Source organism: Mesocricetus auratus, unplaced genomic scaffold (assembly GCF_017639785.1).
Source record: "Mesocricetus auratus isolate SY011 unplaced genomic scaffold, BCM_Maur_2.0 Super-Scaffold_100007, whole genome shotgun sequence".
NCBI lineage: Eukaryota > Metazoa > Chordata > Mammalia > Rodentia > Cricetidae > Mesocricetus > Mesocricetus auratus.
In genome coordinates, this window is record NW_024429191.1 from 84,861,601 (window position 1) to 84,885,835 (window position 24,235).

General features: G+C 43.5%; 1 protein-coding gene across 1 annotated transcript; it reads left to right on the plus strand.

Moving 5' to 3' along the window:
• The first annotated feature begins 338 nt into the window (after positions 1-338).
• On the plus strand, positions 339-22,380 carry Psmd12 (proteasome 26S subunit, non-ATPase 12). The gene is made up of 11 exons (XM_040749982.1): positions 339-544; positions 7,241-7,300; positions 7,387-7,515; positions 8,064-8,171; positions 11,173-11,277; positions 13,932-14,081; positions 14,169-14,303; positions 15,417-15,529; positions 16,570-16,744; positions 19,371-19,448; positions 21,862-22,380. The coding sequence occupies exons 1-11, from the start codon at positions 437-439 to the stop codon at positions 22,069-22,071; spliced, it is 1,371 nt and encodes a 456-aa protein (XP_040605916.1). The 5' UTR covers positions 339-436; the 3' UTR covers positions 22,072-22,380.
• Positions 22,381-24,235: the final 1,855 nt, after the last annotated feature.

Here is a 24,235-nt window from a genome sequence, read left to right on the forward strand (position 1 = left end):
TTTAGCATCCTCACTTAATAGACGAGAACACCGAAAGCCAAGAAAAGTCAAACGGCTCACCGACGTTTCTGGTAAATCATATTTCGAAGCAGAGGACGTGAGAATATATGAGATGCCCTGCTGTGTCACAGACACTCCCCTCAGCCAGTAGGCAGACAGCCACCTAGCAGCACACAGCTCCCGGCCAGGAGACTGGAGCCACTAGCCACGCCCCCAGAACAGCGCCGCCCACTCCTGGGCCTGCCCTCGTGCCGTAGCCCCGCCTCCAGGGCTGTCCGCAGCACTGCCTAGCTGGCGACCAGCGCAGAGGACCTCACGGGGGACCTTCCCGCGGGCTCCCGACGCGCTGCCTGAGTGGAAGTGCGGGCGGCTTCCGGTGTGAGTGAGGAGTGGTGGCCGAAGCTGGGGTGCAGCAGGGGACGCTTAGGCAGTGACCATGGCGGACGGCGGCTCGGAGCGGGCCGATGGGCGCATTGTGAAGATGGAGGTGGACTACAGCGCCACGGTGGACCAGCGCCTGCCTGAGTGCGAGAAGCTGGCCAAGGTGAGGGGAGGCCGGCCGGCTGTTGGCGGGCGCCAGTGGCTGAGTCACGGCGTGGAGCTTGCCTAGGCCTCAGGGGGCCTGCGGGCTGGAGCGCGCACCCCTGGGGCCTTCCTAGCCCTGGTTGGGCGTGTTTGATTGGGAGACCCCGGGTATGTTCGCTCGGGAGCCCCCGAAAGCGAAGTTCCCCAAGCCCGAGATAGATGGTCACCTCTTTGCTATCGAACTTGACGCCCAGTTTTGTTTTTAGTGCCTGCCGTTCCCTGGGACTCTTAACGTTTGATTTCGTCGGTTCTTAGGTTCAGGCTGCATCAGAGAGTTTGGTTGTAATATTACTGTGGCCCAATCAATTTACGTCCTTAAATTGTTTGTAAATCATGGCAGCGTGCCTGGTCTTTGGCCAGGAGAGCCAGGAAAGTGACAGTACAAAATGTAATGGACCCAGACCCCCAAGCTTGGTGGTGAGCCGTCGAAGAGAGTGTTACTGGAACGCAGGAGGAAGCTGTTAGTTCTTTCGGGAGAGAAGCTGGCATTTGTATTGGGTTTGAGTAGGATTTTAAAAAATGGAGCTAGAGAAGAGTCATCTCTAGAGGGGACAATAGGAAATACAAGCCGGTATTGAAAGTACAGATAATGAACGTGTTTTGTGATGCTAGGCATTGAACTCTGGGCTCATGCACACGCTAGGCAAATGCTCTGTCACCGAGCTACACCATCAAACCTCTCTCTCGTGGAATAAGAACTTAACCTTGACCCAAACATTTCCCCACTCTATACTATGGGTCAGGCACCTTTTTAGATAATTTTGTACATAAAGGAGCCAGGACTGAAAGTATTTTGCCCAAGGTTATGATTAGTAATAGCCAGATTCAGAGATTCAAAACTAGATTTGATCATTAGATATTGTTGGTTATTGCTAAGGATTACACCTTAAATTTCTTCTACAGTTCAGTGTTGAAAGTCACGAGGGATGCTAGGGTTGTTTGGTCGTAAAGAGCTCAATACATAAGTACAGAATGCAGTATATTCGCAAAGCCGATTGACAACACTGTTTTCGGTGGAAAACCAGGAATAAGAACTTTTAAATTTTATTCTCTGTGTATAAGTGTTTTGCCTGTGTGTATGTTTGTACACCTGTTGTGAAACCCTTTATGTGTGCTGGGACTCAAACCCAGGTCTTCTGGAATAGCAGCCACTGCTCTTAACTGCTGAACCACTTTTCCAGGAACCAGAAATCCAGGAATATGGGTTTTTATGTGAAATATTTTAGTACTTAGGAACTGGATGCTAATCTGTCTTAAAATAGTATTTGAGTGGATAAGCTAAAGAATTTAGGAAACCTGCAGGCCGAAGTCATCTCCTGAGTGTCCCTTTTGAAGAACAGTGATGGTCATAGCAGAGAGCCATCATTCGCTTTAAAAAGTGTAACTGCACCAGCAGTGGTAACGCACGCATGTAATCTCAGTACTTGGAAGGCTCAATAGTCAGTAGTCAGTATTGCCCAAGTAAAGGCCAGCCCTGTTCTGAGCAGCATAGGTACAAACTCAAGGAAGGGCCAGGACAGGTGCCTTCCTGAGTGGTCAAAGAGTCATGGATGTGGTCAAAACAAGCACTCTCTGGGCCTGTTAAACTAGTTAAAATAGACAACATTGGAATTCTGGGGGATTGTGTTTGTGTTTGGCTTTTGTTCTTTGTTTTTCGAGACAGAGTTTCTCTGTATTGTTTTGGATCGTGCCCCGAACTCACTTGGTAGACCAGGCCGGCCTTGAACTCACAGAGATCTGCCTGCCTCTGCCTCCCGAGTGCTGGGATTAAAGTCATACACCACCACCACCCAGTGCATATGTTTAATTTTTACTTTGAGCTCAATAACTTTGAAGAAAGTTTTGTTCTTCTTATTTGGTTTATCATAGCTGATCGAGCTCTGGTTGCCTGGCAACAAAAATAGTGATCAGTTTTTGATGTATCTCATTTCCTTTTTAAAGGGTCATCAGTTCTGCACTTAATTTCCGTCAAACGTTTTTTTTTTTTTTTTTTTTTTTTTTTTTTTGGTTTTTCGAGACAGGGTTTCCCTGTGGCTTTGGAGGCTGTCCTGGAACTCGCTCGGTAGACCAGGCTGGTCTCGAACTCACAGTGATCCGCCTGCCTCTGCCTCCCGAGTGCTGGGATTAAAGGCGTGTGCCACCAACGCCCGGCTTCCGTCAAACGTTGTTTATTTCAAATGTAAAAGAAATGTGAAGGTTGAAACTGGGTGCAAAAACTTGATGAGACTGTCGGGTGTGGGCTGAAGATATGGTTCCACAGTTAGGAGTATTAGCTGCTCTTTCAGGTCTGAAGTCAGTTTCCAGCAGCCCTGTCAGGTGGCTCACTCCAGCCCAGGGGATTCCACGCTCCCTTCCAGAGGCACCCACGCACCTGTGATGCATACATACAGCCCATAAATAATAGTAAGCATCTGATGAAAAACCACATTTAGCAGAAGCCTTAAAGGGCAGACTGGCCAGGCCGTGACGCAGGCCTGTGGCAGAGGCAGGTGGATGTCTATGAGTTCAGGCCAGCCTGCTCTACTGAGTGAGTTCCAGGACAGAACAGCCAAGGCTACACAGAGAAAACCTGTGTCAAAAAACACAAAACAAAACAAAAAGGCAGACTGAAGTCTAGAGCAGTAAAATTGCCAGTCTTGGTTCCGCTTGGGATCTCCTGCAGGCATGACCTAGAACAATTCTGCGTCTCCAGCCTAACACACCAGCAAACAGCAGCTGGTGTTGTGATGCGGCTGTGTCAGTGCTGTAAACATGCCAGCGCTGACGATCAAGATGCACACAGTATGTTGTGGGCTTGTCTTTATAGCCATTGGTCTACTCTTACATGAACCCTAAGAAAGAAGGTGAGGGTCAGGGTCGTGGGGTGCTTTGTTTTCCCCAGGGTTATACAGTGCTAACACTAAAATGTAAAGCCAGCAGTCTGGCTCCACAGCCTAGACTTACCCATTTTGTCTGATGCTTGTGTAATGGCACATGGGGGTCCAGAGGCAGGATGTGTTAACTCAGTCTGAAGGGGCCTCTGAGCTGCAGATATTAAGGATTCTGCAGTTGATAGTGCAGAGTACTTTCTGGTCGGTGGGTGCTGGACTTATGGTTATTCAGAGGCGGTTTACAGTCTTACATCATAGTCTATGGTCTTTGTTTCTCTTACCCTTCCATACTGTTTTTTTGTTTGGTTTGGTTTTGGGGTTTTTTTTGTTTTGTTTTTGTGAATATTAGCAATAAAAAGTACATGAGGTATAGAACATCTTAATGGTTGTTAACAGTCTAAACAAAAGAGCCCTTTGAGAAGTAGATCCTATAAGGATTTAAGATTCAGCTATTTGTCGTAACTTTGTATTGGTTCCTTGGTTAGGTTGTTTAGCAAACTTACAGATTGGATCTCTCAGGTTAATGGAGGCAGACTTACAGAACCTGCAGTGCCGGGCACTTACTGACTTTGAACATTACCTCATCTACGAGGATCTTCTAAGTAAGGAAAATGGGTCACAGAAGTTACATCTTCTGACGCTCTTTGGTGTTGGGTGGCTGTACTATCTTACATCCTCCTTATTGTGACAGTCAACAATTGTAAGCCATTAAGAGCTTCTGAACAGTTTAAATGTGTGTCATGTACAGTAGGTATACGGGAGCTGCAACTAAACAAGGGTCCAGGTCTAGGGAAACTCAGAAACTACTTGGTAGGTGGGAAATGTACACTAACCACTATTATATAAGGTCTGAAAAGTTATCTTCAAGCTGAATGTGGCTCCAATAGGCTCATATATTGGAATGTTTAGTTACCACGGAGTGGAACTATTTGAAATAATTAGAAGGGTTAGGAGATGTGACCTTGTTAGAGAAAGTGTGTTACCAGGGTGAGCTTTCTACCTGTGGATCAGGTATCTCTTAGCTACTGCTCCAACACCTGCTTGCATGCCGCCATACTCCTCACCATGATGATAATGAGCTAACTCTTTAAACCATGATTAAATGCTTTCTTTAGTAAGAGTTGCAACCAAGGTACTAAGTATGATGGCTCTCACCTGTAAGCTTGGCGTAAGGAAGCCAGAGCAGGAGAATCATTGCAGGTTTGAGGACAACCTGGTCTACAGAGCAAGACTGTCTCAGAGAGCAGGTATCTATAGAAGCAGTTGTACACCTTTGGCTAATGAAGCTTTCATGATAAACGACAATTTCAGAGTTTAAATTTCAGTGAGGTTACAAAGACAGTAAACAGTTCAGAGCTATTGCAAAGCAGAGCTGGTACGGTCAGTATTTAATGAGGCGCTGAGTGACAGGTGATTTCAGGGAGCACTAGCCAAGACCTCCTTTCTGAGAAGATGACCTTTTTATGCGGTTGGTCCTGCAGTGCATGGTCCACAGCAGTGTGGCTCCCTCCCATGGAGGGTGCTGTTCCTTGGCGTCCTGCTTCCAAGAGTGCCATATATCCCTCTACATTCCACCTGACCACAGTGACAGCTATCACAGTGAATAAAGGGTGTTTGTCATTTTAACCTTTCTTTTCCACGTCTGTTTTCATGTACTACCATTTTCCTATAGAGAGAACTTTGAGCAAAGCAGTCTTCAGAACACAAGGGAAGCTGTATGCTGTGGTGGAGGGTGGGGACCAGGATGGGCAGAGCCTGGGGACTTTTTCTGCCACCTCTGTGGCTGATCAAGTCCCTTAAACCTCCATTTCAGTGACTTCCTAGCACTGATTCTTGTCTTTTGTGACTTAATAGCCTTCCAGATTTTATCTATTGTTTTCTCCCATATTAAATAAAACATGTTATATTCATATTCCAGATTTTATTAAGTATGAATAGTCCATAATTTGTGCTGTGTAGTTTGACTGGGATTGTAGTCCAAAAGTGTTTTTTTTTTTTTTTTTTTTTTTTTTTTGGTTTTTCAAGACAGGGTTTCTCTGTGGCTTTGGAGGCTGGCCTGGAACTAGTTCTTGTAGACCAGGCTGGCCTCGAACTCACAGAGATCCGCCTGCCTCTGCCTCCCAAGTGCTGGGATTAAAGGCCTGTGCCACCACCGCCCGGCTGTAGTCCAAAAGTAAAATGTGTGCTCAACATATTCAAAGCCCTGTGGTCAACTCCTAGCCCACCCCAACCCCCACTCCAAGCAAAATACATACATATTACATGTTTTGCAGGTTATCTTGGAAAATATGGCAAAATCCAAACATTTATCACCTAAATTCATAGGTCATAAAAGCTGTTAAATGGGGGGGCACCATTTATGAATTGTCTATGGCTATCACTATAAATCAGTGGGTGGGGTACTAAGGACATATACCCAGGACCTTGTGCAAGTCAGAGAAGTATTCTGCCACTAAGCCACACCCCTGGCTGACCCTTCTTCACACTGAGGCATGGTCTTGCTAAATGCCCAGGCTAGCCTCAGACTTGCAGTCCTTCTACTCTGCCTCCCTCTCTACTCTGCCTCTTTGTCTGTCTTGCTCCCTTTCCCTCCTCTCATCTCTCAGCAGGATATACTTGGTCTAGATCAGCCTCTCCTTAACAGCATGACTTTCAGGCTAGCTAGTGGGTGTTTTCTTCAAAACATTTACTCTTCTGTTTAGACTCTTCAGAGTCCTACCAGTTAAGAGTTCTGTACAGAACAAGATAAACAGGTATAACCACTCTGAGTTGATAAATTACAATGCAAAACAAAGACTTAGTGTTTTCCTCAGATGAAACATTGTAGTTACAAGTTCAGTTTTTCTTGGGCTTCTTTTTGGCTTTTTGAGACAGGGTTTCTCTTTGTAACAGCCCTCTCTGTCATGGAACTAGCTCTGTAGACCAGACTGGACTCTACCTCCCGAGTGCTGGGGTTATAGGCGTGCTCCACAACTGTCCAGTACTTTCTTGGGCTTCTTTATATCTTTTTAAAAAAAAAAAGAGAAAAAAAAGCTTGTTGGTCTGGGGTTGTAGCTCAATTGATAGAGTGCTTACCTCACATTCTGGATCACTTGTTTCTGCCTCTAGTACCCTACAAACCAGATGTGGTTATATGTATATGTAATTGTGGAAGCAAGGGAGTGAAAATTCAAGGTCATCCTTGACTGTAATGAGTTTGAAGCCCAGTCTGCTCTACATGAGACCTTGCCCCCGGTAGGTAGGTAGGTAGGTAGGTAGGTAGGTAGGTAGGTAGGTAGGTAGATAGATAGATAGATAGATAGATAGATAATAGATTAAATAAAATTAAATAGCAGGGCAATGGTAATGCACACCTATTTTAATACCACACCTAGGAGGCAGAGGCAGGCAGATCTCTGAGTTCCAGGACAGCCAAGGCTACACAAAGAAACTTGTCTTGGAAAATCATGAATGAATGGGGGGAGGGGAGAAGAGAGAGAACAAAAGGATAACTTGTACTTTGCTGGGAATGTAGCTCAGTGGTAGAACACTTACCTAGATAAATGTACGCTCACATATACAGAAGCAGGATGGAAAGCAGCTTGTGGATTCTGAGTAGGCAATCCCTAACTTAAAGACTTCCCTGGGGAAGCAAGCCTTTCACAAGTGGAGAGAAACAAAACAAGCATAATGGATGACATTTTTCCTTTAGAATGGACATTGGTTTAACTTTCCCAAAAGCTTGGGTCAGGTGCTGGGTCTGTATTGGTGGTGCTTCTGCTACTCATTGCTTTTTCTTGTTTCAGGAAGGTCGGCTTCAAGAAGTCATTGAAACCCTTCTATCTCTGGAAAAGCAGACCCGAACTGTGAGTAGATAGTAATGCAGACCACAGTTACCAGTGACTGATTTGATGCTGCCCTACTTACCTGGGATGTCTTTTCTTGCTTGTAGGCCTCTGACATGGTGTCCACGTCCCGCATCTTGGTTGCAGTAGTGAAGATGTGTTATGAGGCTAAAGAATGGGACTTACTTAATGAAAATATTATGCTTTTGTCAAAACGGCGGAGTCAGTTAAAACAAGTGAGTTCCTGATTGTTTTAAAACCCAACAGACTGGGGCTAGAGAAGTGGCTGGGAAGGTAAAGGCTCCTGCTGCCAAGCTGACCCCAAGACCACGTGGTGGAAGGAGGAGCTGACTCTTGCCTCTGTCCTCAATGTGGGCCATGGCGCAGAAGCTCGCATGCGTAATAAGTAATAAATGTAAATAAAAATTTCCTCAACAGTATATTTGCATTAATAAGAACTTTTCGGAATTAGTCTCTGAAGTCACTGAAAATTTGTTTAACCTACAAATTTTCTAATTATATTCTAGAAGTAGTTTGAAATTCTCCTGGGATCTATCTATGGAATTTTTTTTCCTCCAAGATGGGTATGGTGTTACACGCCTTTAATCTCAGCTTTAGGGGGGATGCAGAGGCCCGTGGCTCTCTGGAAGTTCAAAGCTAGCCTGATATACATAGAAAGTGCCAGACCAGCCAGAACTCCATAGAGAGACTCTTTCTCAAAACAATTAATTTTTCTGTTTGAAGAATGAATTTCAGTTATGAGTGATTTTTTATATTTTATTAGGCTGTTGCAAAAATGGTTCAGCAGTGCTGTACCTACGTGGAGGAGATCACAGACCTCCCAGTCAAGCTTCGATTGATTGATACTCTACGGATGGTTACGGAAGGAAAGGTAAGTTTTGTGCCGGTGTGACTTCTCCCTGCAGCCGATGAGGGTTATTGCGTGTAAGTATATATGTGTGGTGATTGTGCTGGTTTCACTTTGTTTTATGACCAGATCTCTCTGTGTAGCCCTGGCTGACCTCAGACTCAATGTGTAGACTAAGCTGGCCTCAAAATCCTAGATATCTTCCTACCTCTGCTTTCCAAGTTCTAGGATCAAAGGTGTGTGTCACCATGCCTGGCTATATTTTATGTTTTTAAAGGAATAAACTAAATGTCACTTCAGTTCAAGCATTGTTATTCTTCTATACCCATTTTTAGTAACTTCCCAAAGTGACTTAACATTTATGTGGTGATATTTTTTACATAATTTCTAGGGATTGGTAGGTTTTGTTTGAGACAGAATCTTATTAGGAAGCCTTCTCTGGTCTTGAACTCAGAAGAGATCTGCCTGCCTCTGCCTCTTGGTGTGCTGGGATTAAAAAGGTATGCCTATGCCACCATGCCCAGCCAGTTAGTGGGTTTGTTTGTTTTTGGGTGTTGTGTTTTGTTTGTTTGATTGCTTGCTTGCTTTGGTTTTCAGGTTTTTTTTTAGACAAAGAGTTTCTTTGTGTAGCCCTGGCTGTCCTGGAACTCTCTGTAGACCAGGCTATCCTTGAATTCAGAGATCTGTCTGCCTTTGCCTTCCAAGAGCTGGAACTAAAGGTGTGCACCACCACCACCAATACCACCACCCATCTGAGAATTAAGTGTCTTCTCCGAAAATTTCTGTAGCTTTTTGAGATGTGTATGTTTGACAGAGATAGAAAGAGATGGGGAGGGCTGGAGAGATGGCTCAGAGATTAAGAGCACTGACTGTTCTTCCCAGAGGTCCTGAGTTCAATTCCCGGCAACCACATGTTGGCTCACAACCACCTTGAATGAGATCTGGTGCCCTCTTCTGGCATGCAGGCAGACGACTGTATACACAATAAATAAAGTATTAGAAAGAAAGAAAGAGATGGGGATTGAGAAAAGGTTTCACTGTATAGCCTACACTGGAATTTACCATTCTTTTGCCTTGGCCTCTCAAGTACCTGGGTTATATGACTTTTTAAAATGAATGAAAATCTAAATTTATATGGCCTAAGACATCGTAGATATGGGGAAAATTACTAGATAGATGGACGGACGGACGGACGGACTGACTGACAGACAGAAGGACCAGAATGGGAAGGACGGATGTCTGAGGGGATAAGGTGCTTGCTGCCTGGTTAGATAGTCTGACTTTGATCCCTGGGATTCACAGGTTCTGTGAAAACTTCCATGTGTGCTTCACTGCATTAGCATGATGCACTAATAGATAAATATTATTTAAAAAAAAAAGATATCTAGCCAGCCGTTGGTGGCTCACACCTTTAATGAGGCTAGCCTGGTCTGCAGAGAGAGTTTCAGAACAACCTCCAAAGCAGAACAGAAAAACCCTGTCTTGAAAAACTAAAAAAAAAAAAAAAAAAAAAAAAAAAAAAGAATAATCTAGCACTTGGAAGGCAGAGGTAGGTAAATCTCAGTGAATTCGAGGCCATCCTGGTCTACAAGAGAGTTCCAGGACAGCCAGGACTGTTACATAGAGAAACCAGGCAGGGTGTGGGTGTGGGTACCTATGTATCTGAGTAGTTGATATTACTGGAGGTTCTGGTGTGGAAGGGGTTTATTTCTTGGGCTCTTTAGGTTATACTTATTTTTGGTTTATAGCTACAAAAGCTACTACCTAGCCAGGCATGACGGTACACACACTTTATTCCCAGCACTTGGTAGTCAGAGGCAGGCAAATCTCTATAGACATTCTAGGACAGTCTGGTTTACACAGTGAGGCCCTGCCCAAATAGATAGATAAATGGCTAGTGGTGCTAATTATTAGCAAGATCAAGATTAGAATGAATGGAGGTAGAAATAGTATACTTTGTAGCCCAGGCTAGCTTCTGATTGCAGGTCCTGCCTCAGTTACCTGAGTGTTGGGGATTACAAGTAATGCTCCTTACCTGGCCTCAGGTAGTTCTTAAATAGTTTTGTATTTAATGGTACATTTGTCTTAGAAGATTATGTTTTAGTGGCTGTGTACAAACTTAGTATAGATGAGAACTTGAGTTCACTCCACAATATCTAAAACAGGATGAATCTGGTTTAGAGCCTTGTTGAGCTTTCAATACAAGGTTTTCCTGTACAGCCCTGGCTGTCCTAGAACTCTTTTTCCTATTATGTATATAGTGTTCTGCCTGCATGTACCCTTGCATAACAGAAGAGGGCACCAGATCTCATTACGGATGGTTGTGAGCCACCATGTGGTTGCTGGCAATTGAACTCAGGACCTCTGGATGAGCAGTCAATGCTCGTAACCACTAAGCCATCTCTCCAGCCCCCTAGAACTCATTCTGTAATAGACCAGGCTGACTTCAAACTCACAGAGATCACATGCCTCTGCCTCCCGAATGCTTTAATTAAAGGTGTGCACCACCACTGCCTGGTTCTTGCAAATCTTTTAAAGCCTTCTTCTGTTTTCTGTGCCATTAATATAGCTTGTGATCCTGTTACTTGTTAAACACAGTAATTTTATATTTAGTTTCCCAGAGCAAAATTGAAAAAAATAGAGATAATGTTTTAAAAGTTATTTTGATTTACTTATGTGTATTGGGGGATGGTGTCCACAAGGGCCAGAAATGAGTATCAGATCCCTTGGAGCTGAGGTTAAAGGCTTTTGTGAGCCACCTGATGTGGGTGCTAGACTCCAAACCGCACTCCTTGGGTGCAACATTAGATTCTGAACCAATGAACCATCTCTCCAAACTTGGAGAAAGTTTTATGAAGATTATTTGCTGCATCGTGACTGTATGTGTGATATGAGAGAGTCTTGAAGTGTGTGTGTGTGCGCGCGCGCGCAGTGGGATGAAGCTGTTGGTCCTAATAGTGCAGTTTCTGCCTTTTAAATGTTAACATGTACGAGTTTGATAATCATCGTCAATTTCCATTTGTAGATTTATGTTGAAATTGAACGCGCTCGGCTGACTAAAACCTTGGCAACTATAAAAGAACAAAATGGTGATGTGAAAGAGGCTGCCTCCATCCTTCAAGAGTTACAGGTAGTGTGCTCTCGGGAGCTTGTGAACGCTGTGCTGAGTTGGCGGAATTTTCTTGTGGAGGTGGCTTATTTTGTTCCTCATTGCTTCTTTTGCTAAGTGACCAGGAATAAACAAGCACACAGCACAGTGTGTTCTTTAGGCCCCTGGAAACCAATTTTGCAAGCTAACCTGCTAAACGCAGTTTGAAGAAAAGTAAGCATCAACAGATTGGCCTTATTTTTGTAGAATACATTTGAGTTCTGTCTAGAATTTAAATAAGTAAATGTATTACTTCCTTTGCCTTAGGGGATCTGCTATTAAAATTATTGGCTTTATTAGTGAATGAGAGGTCACTGGTAAATTTCTAGACCAGAATGGTTTGGCAAAGGGAAATTGCCAGATCTGGGAGTCTTTAAGAGCTCAGTGTGTTTCCCTGGTGCACTGAACCCTGGGTTTGATGCTGTTCACCAGGCTCTTTAAAGGCACAAATAATAGGCTAAGCATTCTGAAAAAAAGCCAGAAAATGTTACATGAGCTGTGCTCAAAAATTTTAAGTCACTTTAGTGAATTCACACTCAAGGACACATCAGAGTCTGTCTATTGGGTTATTCTGACATTCCAATTGAGTTCCTTATCCAACTGGGCTAAGGGAAGGGAAGAAATGGTTTTAGTGGAAGTGTCTAGTGCCCTTCACTGTCTTCATTCTGTGATCTTTTTCCCCCTACAAATGCTAGAGCCTTTAAATCAGTTGTTCTCAACCTCTGGATTGTGACCCTTTGGGGGAATTAAACAGTCCTTTCATGGGGTTGCCTGTCAGATAGCTTGCATATCAGATATTTATGTTATGATTCATAGCAGCAGCAAAATTACAGTTATGAAGTCTCAGCAAAAGTAATCTTAGTTTGGGGGGTCATCACAGCATGAGGCACTGTATTAAAGGGTTGCATCATGGGCTGCAGAGATAGCTCAGAGGTTAAGAGTACTGACTGTTCATCCAGAGGTCCTCCATTCAATTCCCAGCAACTACATGGTGGCTCACAACCATCTGCAGTGAGCTCTGGTGCCCTCTTCTGTCATGGAGGCAGAACACTATATATAATAAGTAAATCTTTATTTTTTAAAAAATGGTCACATGATTAGGAAGGTTGAGAAGCTGCCTTATACTTCATCCCAGGAACCTTCCAACATAGCACTGCTGTTTCCCCCATTTTCCAGCCACGGAAACTGATCTCCTGGCATGTTAAATGACTGCCCGAGGCCATTACCAAACTGGAATCTGTGGGTTCATTCTGCTTCTTATTCCATCAAAGTATTATTGTTGTTATTGGTTTTTCGAAAAAGGATTTCTCTGTGTAGCCCTGGAACAACGCTTGTCCACATCTACCAAGACCTGCCTAGCTACCTCCCCAGTGCTGGGGTTACCCACTCACTCATATTTGGTATTCATTTTAGTTTGCTTTGTTTTCTGAGACAGGTTTCTGCGTGTAGTCTTGTCTGTCCTAGAGCTAACTCTGTAGACCAGGCTAGCCTAGAAATCTCTGCCTGTTGTTTTTATCTCAGTGGGTCTACTACCAGTAAAGACTTAGCAGTCAGATATTGGGGTAAAACCTGATAGATCAAAGAGGTGATCTATCTTTTTTTTTTTTTTTTTTTTTGCCAGAAACCCAGTAATCACGTCTCTCCACCTTTCCTAGACCAAAAAGATTACAGAATCCCTTAAGTTCTTACTACTTCCTGTTCTCTATCCATCTACCTGACTCTTTTTACTCTCTGACTAGTTGTTGTCAACTAGTTGCTAGCTCCGCCCCTGACCCAAGGTTAATTTTATTAACAGTCTCAGAGTTTCACAGTGTGATCAAATATCCCAAACTATCTGCCTACCTGAGTGCTGGGATTAAAGGTGTGCACTGCCTGGACTGGAGAGATGGTTCAGTGGTTAAGAGTGCTTGCTTCTCTTCCAAAGGACCCAGGTTCAATTCCCAGCACTCACATGGCAGCTCACAACTGTCTGTAACTTCAACTACAGGAGATTGGACACCCTCACACAAACAGGCAGACATGCATGCAAATAAAACACCAATACACATAAAAAAATATAAATAATCTTTAAAAGGAGGGGAGTGCATCACCACTGCCAAGCTATATTTGGCAAACATAGCTGTGCTGAAAATAAATCATATGTTTGCCAGGATTTATGAGTAAAGAAACTTTGTGACTATAAGGGGATAGCATAAGTGGGTTTGAATCCCAATATTTGTGAGGCAAAGACAAGTGGATTTCTAAGTTTGAGGCCAGCCTGGTCTGCACAGTGAATTCCAGAACAACCAGAGCTATGTAGTGAGACTCTGTCTTGAAGACACTATTGGGGGGGGGGGTGTAAGAGAAAGGTATGTGTATGTGCACACAGATGCCCATGGAATCCAGAAGAGGGTAAATCCCCTGGACCTGGAGTTAGAAGCAGTTGTGAGGCACCTGACATGGGTTCTGGGTACCAAGCTTGGATCCTGTGGAAAAACATGAAGCACTTTTATTGCTGAGCTATGTCTCCAGCTCTAGAACTTGCTTTTTGTATAATCACCAACACTGTACAAATATGAAGAGTTAATATTTGACCTGGCTAAATATTTTAATATCCACTAAGTAATTGAAACTTACTCGAGGAATTGCTCTGCTAGGTGGAAACCTATGGGTCCATGGAGAAGAAAGAGCGAGTGGAGTTTATTCTGGAGCAGATGAGACTCTGCCTAGCTGTGAAGGATTACATTCGCACACAGATCATTAGCAAAAAAATTAACACCAAATTTTTCCAGGAAGAAAACACAGAGGTAAGCATTGTCTCTACACAGTGTATTTGCATTCAGAGTGTTTAACTAGTAGCCATATGCCCAGCCTACTTTGTCAACTTCTTTCAGAAATTAAAGCTGAAGTACTACAACTTAATGATCCAGCTGGACCAGCACGAGGGGTCCTATCTGTCCATCTGTAAGCACTACAGAGCCATCTACGATACTCCCTGCATTCAGGCAGAGAGTGAGAAGTGGCAGCAGGTAAGGAAGCATGTGGTGATGCTGACGCTAGAGCAGCCTCAGGGCTGGGTGCAGCTCAGTCTGGCCCTTGCTGGCTGGCATAAGGTCCTTGGTTGGATTCTTAGCACAGGGAAGAAAACAGGAAAGGATGACTTGCATTTTTGCCTGTTCTTCATCACTGTAAGTGCTATATTGATGTGCCCAGTGGCACTGCTTTCTGTTCATTGTGTTGAAAAAAGTAATCTGTTTAACATGTCCAGTAGGTTACAAGAAACAATAACTTTGGGTTATTGTTGTTTTTAAGGCACATTTCTCCCTGTTTTCTGAGTCAGTCTCATTATCCCAGACTAGACTCACACTCTGTAGTCAAGGCTAGCCTTTAACTCCAATGGTTCTGCATCCACCACCTACTACTGGAACTAAAGGTGAGCACCACCAGAGCCAGCTGCCATTAAAAACTGCTTTGAAAGATGAGAGGAGCTAGAGAGATGGCTCAGCAGTTAAGAGCACTAGCTGCTTTCCCAGAAGACCCCAGTTCAATTCCCAGCACCCACATGGCAGCTAACAACTGTCTGTAACTCCTGTTCAAGGGCAACTCCCTCACATAGACATAGATGCAGGTAAAAACAACAATGTACATAAAATACAAATAAATTTGAAAAAAGAAAAGAATAAAAAAAGGAAGCTGGGCAGTGGTGGTGCATGCCTTTAGTCACAGCACTCTGGAGGCAGAGGCAGGCGGGTCTCTGTGAGTCTGAGGCTAGTCTGGTCTACAGAGCAAGTTCCAGGACCGCCTCCTAAGCCACAGTGAAACCCTGTCTTGAAAAACCACCCCCGCCTCTCCAAAGAGAGAATGAGAGGGTCAGTAGGGGGTGGTGGCACATGCCTTTAATCCCAGTTGGGGAGGCAGAAGCAGGCAGATCTCTCTGAGTTCAAGACCAGCCTGGTCTGCAAGGCTACATAGAGAAACCTTGTCTCAAAAAATCAAAACAAAAAAGCATGCCCCACCATGCCTGACCCCTGCCAAGACTGTTTGAGTTTAAATTAGAACATAGAACTATTTCACTCTTCCCTTGTTGCTCAATCCCATTGCGTTTCCATTTACTTATGAACTGTTGTTTACCACTTCCCTAGGCTCTGAAAAGTGTTGTTCTGTACGTTATCCTGGCTCCTTTTGACAATGAGCAGTCAGATTTGGTTCACCGGATAAGTAGTGACAAGAAGCTGGAAGAGATTCCCAAATACAAGTAAGTGTGGGTCACCGTAAAACCCTCTCAAGATTTTACCCCTGCCTCTGCACACGACTGCTGCTAGATTGGAGTAGAGAAAAAAGTCATTGTAATAGTGTGGGGTTAGTGTTGCCACGAGCACTAATGTGGTGAGAGTTTGCCGCTCAGTTCCTCTGCTAGTGGGAATTCTCTATCAAACCTGGCGTAGCGGCATTTGGTTACTAATCTATTTTTAAAGATTCTGTCACAATAGCCTGGACCTCCTGGTTTTCAAGAGTGTGTCCATCTAAGTGGTAGGCTTTTTGGTTTATAAGACAGGGTTTCTTTGTGTGGCACTGGCTGTCCTGAAACTTGCTCTGTAGACCAGACTGGCCTCAGACTCACAGAGATCCGCCTGCCTCTGCCTCCTGAGTGCTGGGATTAAAGATATGTACCACCACCTGACTGACTTTTTTTTTTAAATTATTTTTATTTTGTGAGCATTGGTGTTTTGCCTACATGTATGTCTTATGTGAGGGTGTTGGATCCTGGTGTTATAGACAGTTGTAAGCTGCCATGTAGGTGCTGGGAATTGAACCCAGGTCCTCTGGAAGAACAGTCAGTGTTCTTTTTTTGTTGTTGTTTTGGTTTTTTTTGCTTTTTTTTATTGTATTTTTTTTTTTTTTTCAGTTTAAATTTAGATTAGAAACAAGGATGCTTCACAAGTCAGTTCCAGGTCCCTCTCCCTTTCCCTCCCCTCCTCCCGTGCCCTCTCCCCAGCTCCCCCATTATCCCCTCATTTCCCCAAGGAGGGTGAGGCCCTCCATGGGGGTGTCCATAGTCTGTCATTTCATACAGGGCAGGGCCTAGACCCTCCCCACAGTCAGTGTTCTTAACTGACCTAACAGCCTTGGTTCTCTCCAAGAAGCACCTGGCGAAAGTAGAACCGACTCCCACAGATTGTCTTCTGACACAGAGACGTGCACCCCACACATGCACTTACTTGGACGTGGGCTTGGGATTAACCCCACTAACCTTGTTAGGCAGATCTGAAACACTGAGTTGCATGTACTTTACAGGGATCTGCTGAAGCTTTTTACCACAATGGAGCTGATGCGCTGGACCACACTTGTTGAGGACTATGGGGTGGAGCTACGGAAGGGTTCCCTGGAGACCCCGGCAACTGACGTTTTCAGTGCTACAGAAGAAGGTGAAAAAAGGTGGAAAGACTTGAAGAACAGAGTCGTGGAACATGTAAGAATCAGGAGTCAGCTGGCTCTCATTTTACCGTTTGGGTTGTATTAGAGCTAACGGTGGGTGAGTCTGAGCATAAACCACTCCTTTCTGTTGAAGGTGGTGTGGAAACAAGGTTTCATGCAGCCCTGAGGAGCCAAGGGTTCACTGTGTGGGCCAGGCTGGCTTTGAGTTTGCACTGATCTTGTGCCTTTGCCTCCCAGGTACTAGGAGTACAACTTCAAGCCACCAGGCCCAGCTATAAACTTTGTTGTTTTTAATTTTTATTTTATATGTGCACCACATGCATGCAGCACCCTTGGGGGCCAGAAGAGCATGTTGGGTCCTGTGTTGGTGGTGGTGGTTTGGGGGGGGTGTTTTCTTTTTCTTTCTTTCTTTTGTTTTTTTGTTTTTGTTTTTGTTTGGTTTTTTTTTTTTTTTGTCTTGTTTTGTTGTTGTTGTCGTCTGAGGCAGGGTTTCTCTGTGTAATAGTCCTGGCTATACTGGACATCACTTTGTAGACCAGGCTGACTTGAGATCTACCTGCCTCTGCTAGGATTAAAGGCGTATGCTGCCAAAGCTCGGATTAGAACCTGTGTTTTTAACTCTTTACTTCAGTCTTATTTCCCCCTATGCTCAGTATAGTGATAGCAGCCTGTTTTAGATGGTCACTGTTTGCAGAGCATACCAGAGTTTATCTTACCCTGCTTGTCTGTTTCTAGTCAGGTGTAGTGGCACACTCCTGTAATACCAGCACTCAAGAAGCTGAGGCAGGAAGACTGCTGAGAATTTGAGTTAGTCTGTGATATATAACTAGATCAAGCTAGCCAGGGATACTCAGTGAGACCTTTTCTCAAAAAGAGGCAGAAACAACAGGCTGTTGCGGAGGTGTTTTCTTGTCCTGCCAGGTTGTGCCGCTTCAGCCCCAAATGAACACACAAAGACGCTATATTAATTATTAAACTTTTGGCCGATGGCTAGGGCTTCTTATTGGCTAACTCTATCTTAATTATTAACCCAAAACTACTAAACTGTATTTCTTTTTCTTTTTTTTTTAAGACTTTATTATGTATACAGTGTTCTACCTACATGTTTGCCTGCATGCCAGAAGAGGGCACCAGATCTCATTATAGATGGTTGTGAGCTGGGAATTGAACTCATGACCTCTGGAAGAGCAGTCAGTGCTCTTATCTTCTGAGCCATCTCTCCGGCCCCATAATCTGTGTATTTCTACATTGTCTTATCTTACCATAGAACTCCTGGCATGTCCTGTCTTCCCAGGCTCTCCAGTCTCCCTCGGCCTACCTTTCCCAGAATTCTCCTCCTCCTAGTTCCGTCTGTCTCCCTTCCTCCATTGGCCAAACAGTGTTTTATTCATCAACCAATAAGAGAAACATGTATATACAGAAGAACATCCCCCATCAACAGAGTTAGCTATATATCAGCAGTTTTCATTCTGGAAGAATCCCATAGGAATCCATAATCTGTTTTGGTTCATTTTCTTTTGAGACAGGATTTCTCTGTGTAACAGCCCTGGCTGTCCTGAACTTACTCTGTAGACCAGAATGGCCTCAAACTCAAGAGACACCCCTGCCTCTGCCTTCCAAGTGTTGGGAATAAAGGTGTGTCACCACCACCTGACTGGAATCCAAACTTTTAAAGGCTCCCACCTGTAATCCCAGTGTTCAGGAAGATCAGCTGTTCAAGCCCATTCTCAGCTACATAGTAACTTTGTGCTATAAGAGACCCCTTTTTAAAAAATAAGTGATCAGGCCATTGTGTTGAATGGGGAAAGGACAAGTAGAGTTGAGAATATGGAGCACCTCAGGCTTGCTGGAGGCTCATGTTGCTTTCAGCTTTGATGGACAGAGGAGGTACCCTCTTCAAAGTTAACATCTTTCGCTGTGAGTCCTGGTGTTTTGCTAAGAATACTGGTGTTAATAAGAGAATCTTTTACCACTTCCCATAGAAACTAGGAAATATAATTTCTTTGAGGTTTTGGTTTTTTTTTTTTTTTTTTTTTTTTTTTTTTTTGGTTTTTACGAGACAGGGTTTCTCTGTATTGTTTTGGAGGCTGTCGGTCCAGCCTGGCCTCGAACTCACAGAGATCTGCCAGCCTCTGCCTCCCGAATGCTGAGATTAAAGGCGTGCGCCACCACCGCCCGGCTTCTTTGAGTTTTTTGTTGTTGTGTTTGTTTGAGATAGGGTCTCATGTGGCCTAGACTGGCCTTCAAGGTCACTATGTAGTAGGTCTTCTGGATTCCACCTCTCACATGTTAGGGTTACAACAGCATTTAAACCATTAGAGTCTTGAATACAAATTTTAAGTTTTTCTTTTGAGGCAGAGTTCTGTTATACAGGTCATCTTGGTCTCCATGGAGTTCCAGGCCTGCAAGGGCTACATAATGAGACACTGTCTCAATAAATGAATGATAATTGATAAAATACTAAGCTCACAAATAGTTGCATAAGCTGATCTTTACCTCAGGGTTCAGTTTTCCTTTTGAAATTTAGAACCAGATTCTTTCTGATTAGGGAACTATGGAAAAGCAACAGCTCTTGAGTTCCATGTTGCCAGTAATTTACCTGAGTTTGTAAACAGCTGAATTTCCAGCGACTGACGACTGCTTTGTGTGTCCCCTGACAGAACATCAGAATTATGGCCAAGTACTACACTCGGATAACAATGAAAAGGATGGCACAACTTCTGGATCTCTCTGTGGATGTAAGCACTGGTTGGGTTGTCTGTTATGTGACCCTTTGTGTTGTGTGTCAGGGATTGAGAAAACAGTTGTTTCACTACTGTCGATTTACTTGATGAGACACAAGTTCTCACCTCACACTGCCTTCCAACGCCCTATGTTCTCTCTCCATCTTCTGCCTCAATATCCCAAGTGTTGGATTGCAGACATGCACTATCACCCCTGGCTTTTATTACTAACTTAAGTTTTTAAAAATATTTATTTATTTAGCTGGTCGGTGGTGGCACACATCTTTAATCCCAGCACTCCCTTGAGGCAAACATAGATTATGATTTGCCACGAACAAAAGTGCATCTTCAGAAGCAAATGGCAGCCAGGTGTTGATGGTGCATGCCTTAAATCCCAGCACTTGGACAGCAGGACAGGCTCAAACAATACAGAGAAACCCTGTCTCGAAAAAAAAAAAAAGAAGCAGCAGCAGCAAATGGCTCAGCTGACTGCAAACTACTGCTCTAAGATGACAACATGGGAACTGGGTGGTGGTGGCGCCTCCTTCAATCCCAGTACTCCATCCAGAGGCAGAGGCAGGCAGATAGATCTCTGTGAGTTGAAGGCCAGCCTCGTCTACAAAGCTACACAGAGAAACCCTGTGTCCAAAAACCAGATTTGTTTTATTTATTATGTATACAGTGTTCTGCCTGCATATATGCCTGTACGCCAGAAGTGGGCAGCAGATTTCATTATAGATGGTTGTGAGCCACCATATGGTTGCTGGGAGTAACTCAGGGCACCTGGAAAAGCAGCCAGTGCTCTTAATCTCTGAACCGTCTCTCTAGCCCTTAATTTTAAATTTAGGTGATTTAAAGTGTCCCAGCTATTTCAAATACCAAAAAATAGCCAAAAGGATAAATTTAAAGTTACATTAATATTGTTTGTGCTAGCTGGACCTTCACTCAGAGGTCTGGGAGTCCAGGTTCAATCCATAGTACCCCAAAAACCAAATTTACATTGATTAATTTTTAGCCCACAGTGTTATAGTAAGAATGTTGGAACAGCCACAAAAGCATACTGCATGGATAATGTTTGTGAAGAAGACTTGACTGAATTCACTGAAATAGCTCCAGGACTTATTAGAGGTGTCTGTGGTCACATTTATGCCTATGTCAATAGCACAAAACATGTAGAAGGTGGCATGCCTGGGAAACAGGAGAATCTGGAGTTTAATGCTACATAGTTAGTTTGAGACCAGCCTGGCATACAGGGGACCCTACTTTTAAAAAGAAAAAAAAATGTAGGAATTAACAGCCCGAGAAGCCATTTCTGTCATAGCAGCATGACTGTTGTAATAGTTCATCTGAAAAGAAGAATCAGCACATGTCAGAGTTGAAAGGGTTCCCTCTTGACTGGCTGCTTGGTTCTTGTAGAAGAGGACACCAAAGCAGCAGCATTTGTCTGGCATCATAGTTGTCTAAAGCAGAGCTTATGTTTTCACCCAGCATTTCTGGAAACAACTATACCATAATGCCTTTAAGAAGTTAACTGTAGGGGCTAGAGAGATGGCTCAGAGGTTAAGAGCACTGACTGCTCTTCCAGGGGTCCTGAGTTCAATTCCCAGCAACCACATGGTGGCTCACAACCATCTACATTTCAATCTGGTACCCTCTTCTGGCATGTAGGCAGACTACTGTATATGAAATATATAAATAAATCTAAAAAAAAAAAGATGTGTTACATTTCTTAAAAAAAAAAGTTAACTGTAGGGCTGGACAGTGGTGACACACTCTGGAGGCAGAGACAGGCAGATCTCTGAGTTTGAGGCCAGCCTGGTTTTACAGAGAGAGAGTTCCTGGACAAGCTCCAAAGCTATAGAAAAACTCTGTCTCGAAAAGCAAATAAAAAAAAGTAACTGTGGGTTAGAGATCCAACTCAGCAGTGGAGTGTGTGCCTAGTCTGTAAGAAGCCTTGGGTTTGATTCCCCAGCACTGTAAAGGAAAGGACTAGAAAAGGGGGAGGGCCAGTTCATTGTTGGTGCCAACCTGGGTTAAATCCTCAGAGTCCCATATAGACTCAGCCATGGCTCTGGATGTTGGTTGGTGATAGAGTTTGGCCTTTCCACTCTGTTTTCATTGTTACCTCTGTGTTTGCAATTGGTGCAGAAATATACTACATTTCTGCTTTCTGAATATATAGCCCAGGCTGTCCTCCAACTCCTGATCTTGCTTCAGCCTCCCTAGTGCTGGGAGCTGTCACCACACCTGACAGGAGACTCATATTCTCTTCACTCATTAGATGATCATCAAGGGTTGTAAGTCCATTATTATGGTCAGCAGTTGGTAGTGAACTGTCAGTGATATTAGCCTGTGTTCATGGGTGAAGACTTTTCAAAGTTCCTCTCTGTAATTATCCATCTTAATCCAATTTATTTGTCTCTCACAGGAGTCAGAGGCTTTCCTCTCAAATCTAGTTGTTAACAAGACCATCTTTGCTAAAGTAGACAGGTTGGCTGGAGTCATCAACTTCCAGAGACCCAAGGATCCAAATAATTTATTAAATGACTGGTCTCAGAAACTGAACTCGCTGATGTCTCTGGTTAACAAAACGACACACCTCATAGCCAAAGAGGAGATGATACACAATCTGCAGTGACACCTGGGTGCCTTTAGAAAAGACACAAAACTGGAGGCCATTAAAAAGAAAGACTGGTTTCATGGTGTATATGTTGTTTTTTATTCCTCCTCGCTTTTTCTAAAATTTTAAGATAGTGAATGTGTTTGAGCCCCCTTCTATCTTCCCCTCTCCCCAGTTTCATGTTGATTCTGCTTTGCAATTTGGTGCAAAAATGTTCTACATTTCCAGTGTCTGAAGATGGGAAAGTTTGTGCCTCAGCCTACCTGCCATTTGTTTTTATTCGCCCGACAACTACATGACAATAATAAAAACAAGATGTGTGTGTTAGCTCCTGAGGTTGCCTCTGCCTGGAGGGGTAGTGATTTAATGGGTGTTTATAAATAATTGTGTCATAACTATTGATGACTTACTAGAATAAAAAAGCAACATAGAACATGGAAGGATCTTCTGCATGGAGTTATGCTTTGTGTTTTGATACTGTGGCAGGAAGTCTGACCAGAATGCATTTGGAATGCTCTCCTAGATTATAAGAGTTCTTTTCCTCAAACTTCACTCTGGTGGAGGATGAAGGTCTTGAACGTCAGATCCTCCTTCCTCTCCTTCCCATGTGCTAGGATTACAGGTGGTGCTGGGGTTGAACCCTGGGCTAACATGCTAAGCAAGCACTACAACTCAGCTTCATTTCTAATCCCATAGAATGTCAATCACTGTGGTTTGATTATACTGTGCCTCTCCTGCTTCCTTTGGTTTCGGGTTTGTTTTGAGGTGTTTGTAAGTAGTCCAGGATGACTGGAATTTGCCATGTTGTAGGAGATGACCTCCTGATCTTTCTGTCTTCACCTCCCAGAAGCTAGGCTTCAAGCATGTACTCCTAAGTCCAGCTTGACCAGTTTTTAACAAAGTCAGATGATACCACATCGACACAGGCTGTTTTCTCCTGTTATAGGAGTTATTCTTGGTATGTTTTTATTTTCTGTTTTTGAACAGGGTCTCACTAAGTTGCTCAGGCTAGCCCCGAACTCAACTCTAGCCCAGCAGGCCTTGAACTTGGAATCCTGTATAAACTGGATAAATAGCTAGGATTATAGACCTGTGCTACCAGACACAGTCCATCAAGTGTCACGCTTGTATGACTGCTTCCAGGCTTCAAGTCTAGTTCTGTCCTTAACATGCCAAATTCATTGTCGGTAGGATCTTCAGTTCCATGACCTGGTTCTAAATAATCTAATTGCTTTTCAATACTTTAGAATGACTGAAAGCTTCCCCCCCCCCCTTTTTTTTTTTCTTAACTTTTTTGAGACAGAGTTTCTCTGTGTAGTCTTGACTGTAGAACTTGCTCATTAGACCACCAGACTGGCCTCTAACTCACAGAGATTCTCCTGCCTCTGCCTCCGGAGTGCTGGCATTAAAGACATGTGCCACCACTGCCCCGCTGACTGAAAGGCATTATGGTTTGTTTGTTTATTTTTTTAATGGAATTAAAGGTAGTTTTACTGTCAGCATCTGAGATCAATTAGTATAAGCAATTTTTGGAAGTGTTTTTAATTCAGAGAAAATAGAAAAATGAAATGAAAAAGTCCAAATGAGAAAAACACACTCTTTCTAAAAATGGCATTTTTCATCATATCCCACTTAATAGTCACCAGATTGTCCTATTTCATGATTCCACAATTTGAGACAATTGTGGGTTCTCTGGTATTTATGTCCTGAGTCATTGTGTCACATACCAAAGTAATCTAATTGGTTCTTGGGAAATTAAAGCTTTGGTAATGTCAATATCTTCTGTCATTTATCTTTTAAAATGGAAAATTGGCAGTTTGAGAAACTCTAGGCGCCTGCACTCAGCACTAAGGTCCTGGCTTCGTTTTCCCATTGTTGATTCTCATCAGCAAGTTGAAACTGATGGACATCTGGTTTAATTTGTCTAGAGGGACTCAACAGTGAAAGCCTGGCCAACCCTCAAGTAGCCAGCTGTGTGTAACCGTCCTGGTGACCAGATCTTGGTGAATCTGGTAAGCTGTTCTTGGCATGGCTTGCATTTTCCTGTCAAATATTAAGCAAATAGTTACTAGTTTAGAAAAAAATTCATTAGCAAAAGATCATCAAAATTTGAGATTTTGGACTGCAAGGTAGCTCAGCTGGCAGAGGAATTGCTGCCAACCCTGAGAACCCGAGTTCAGGC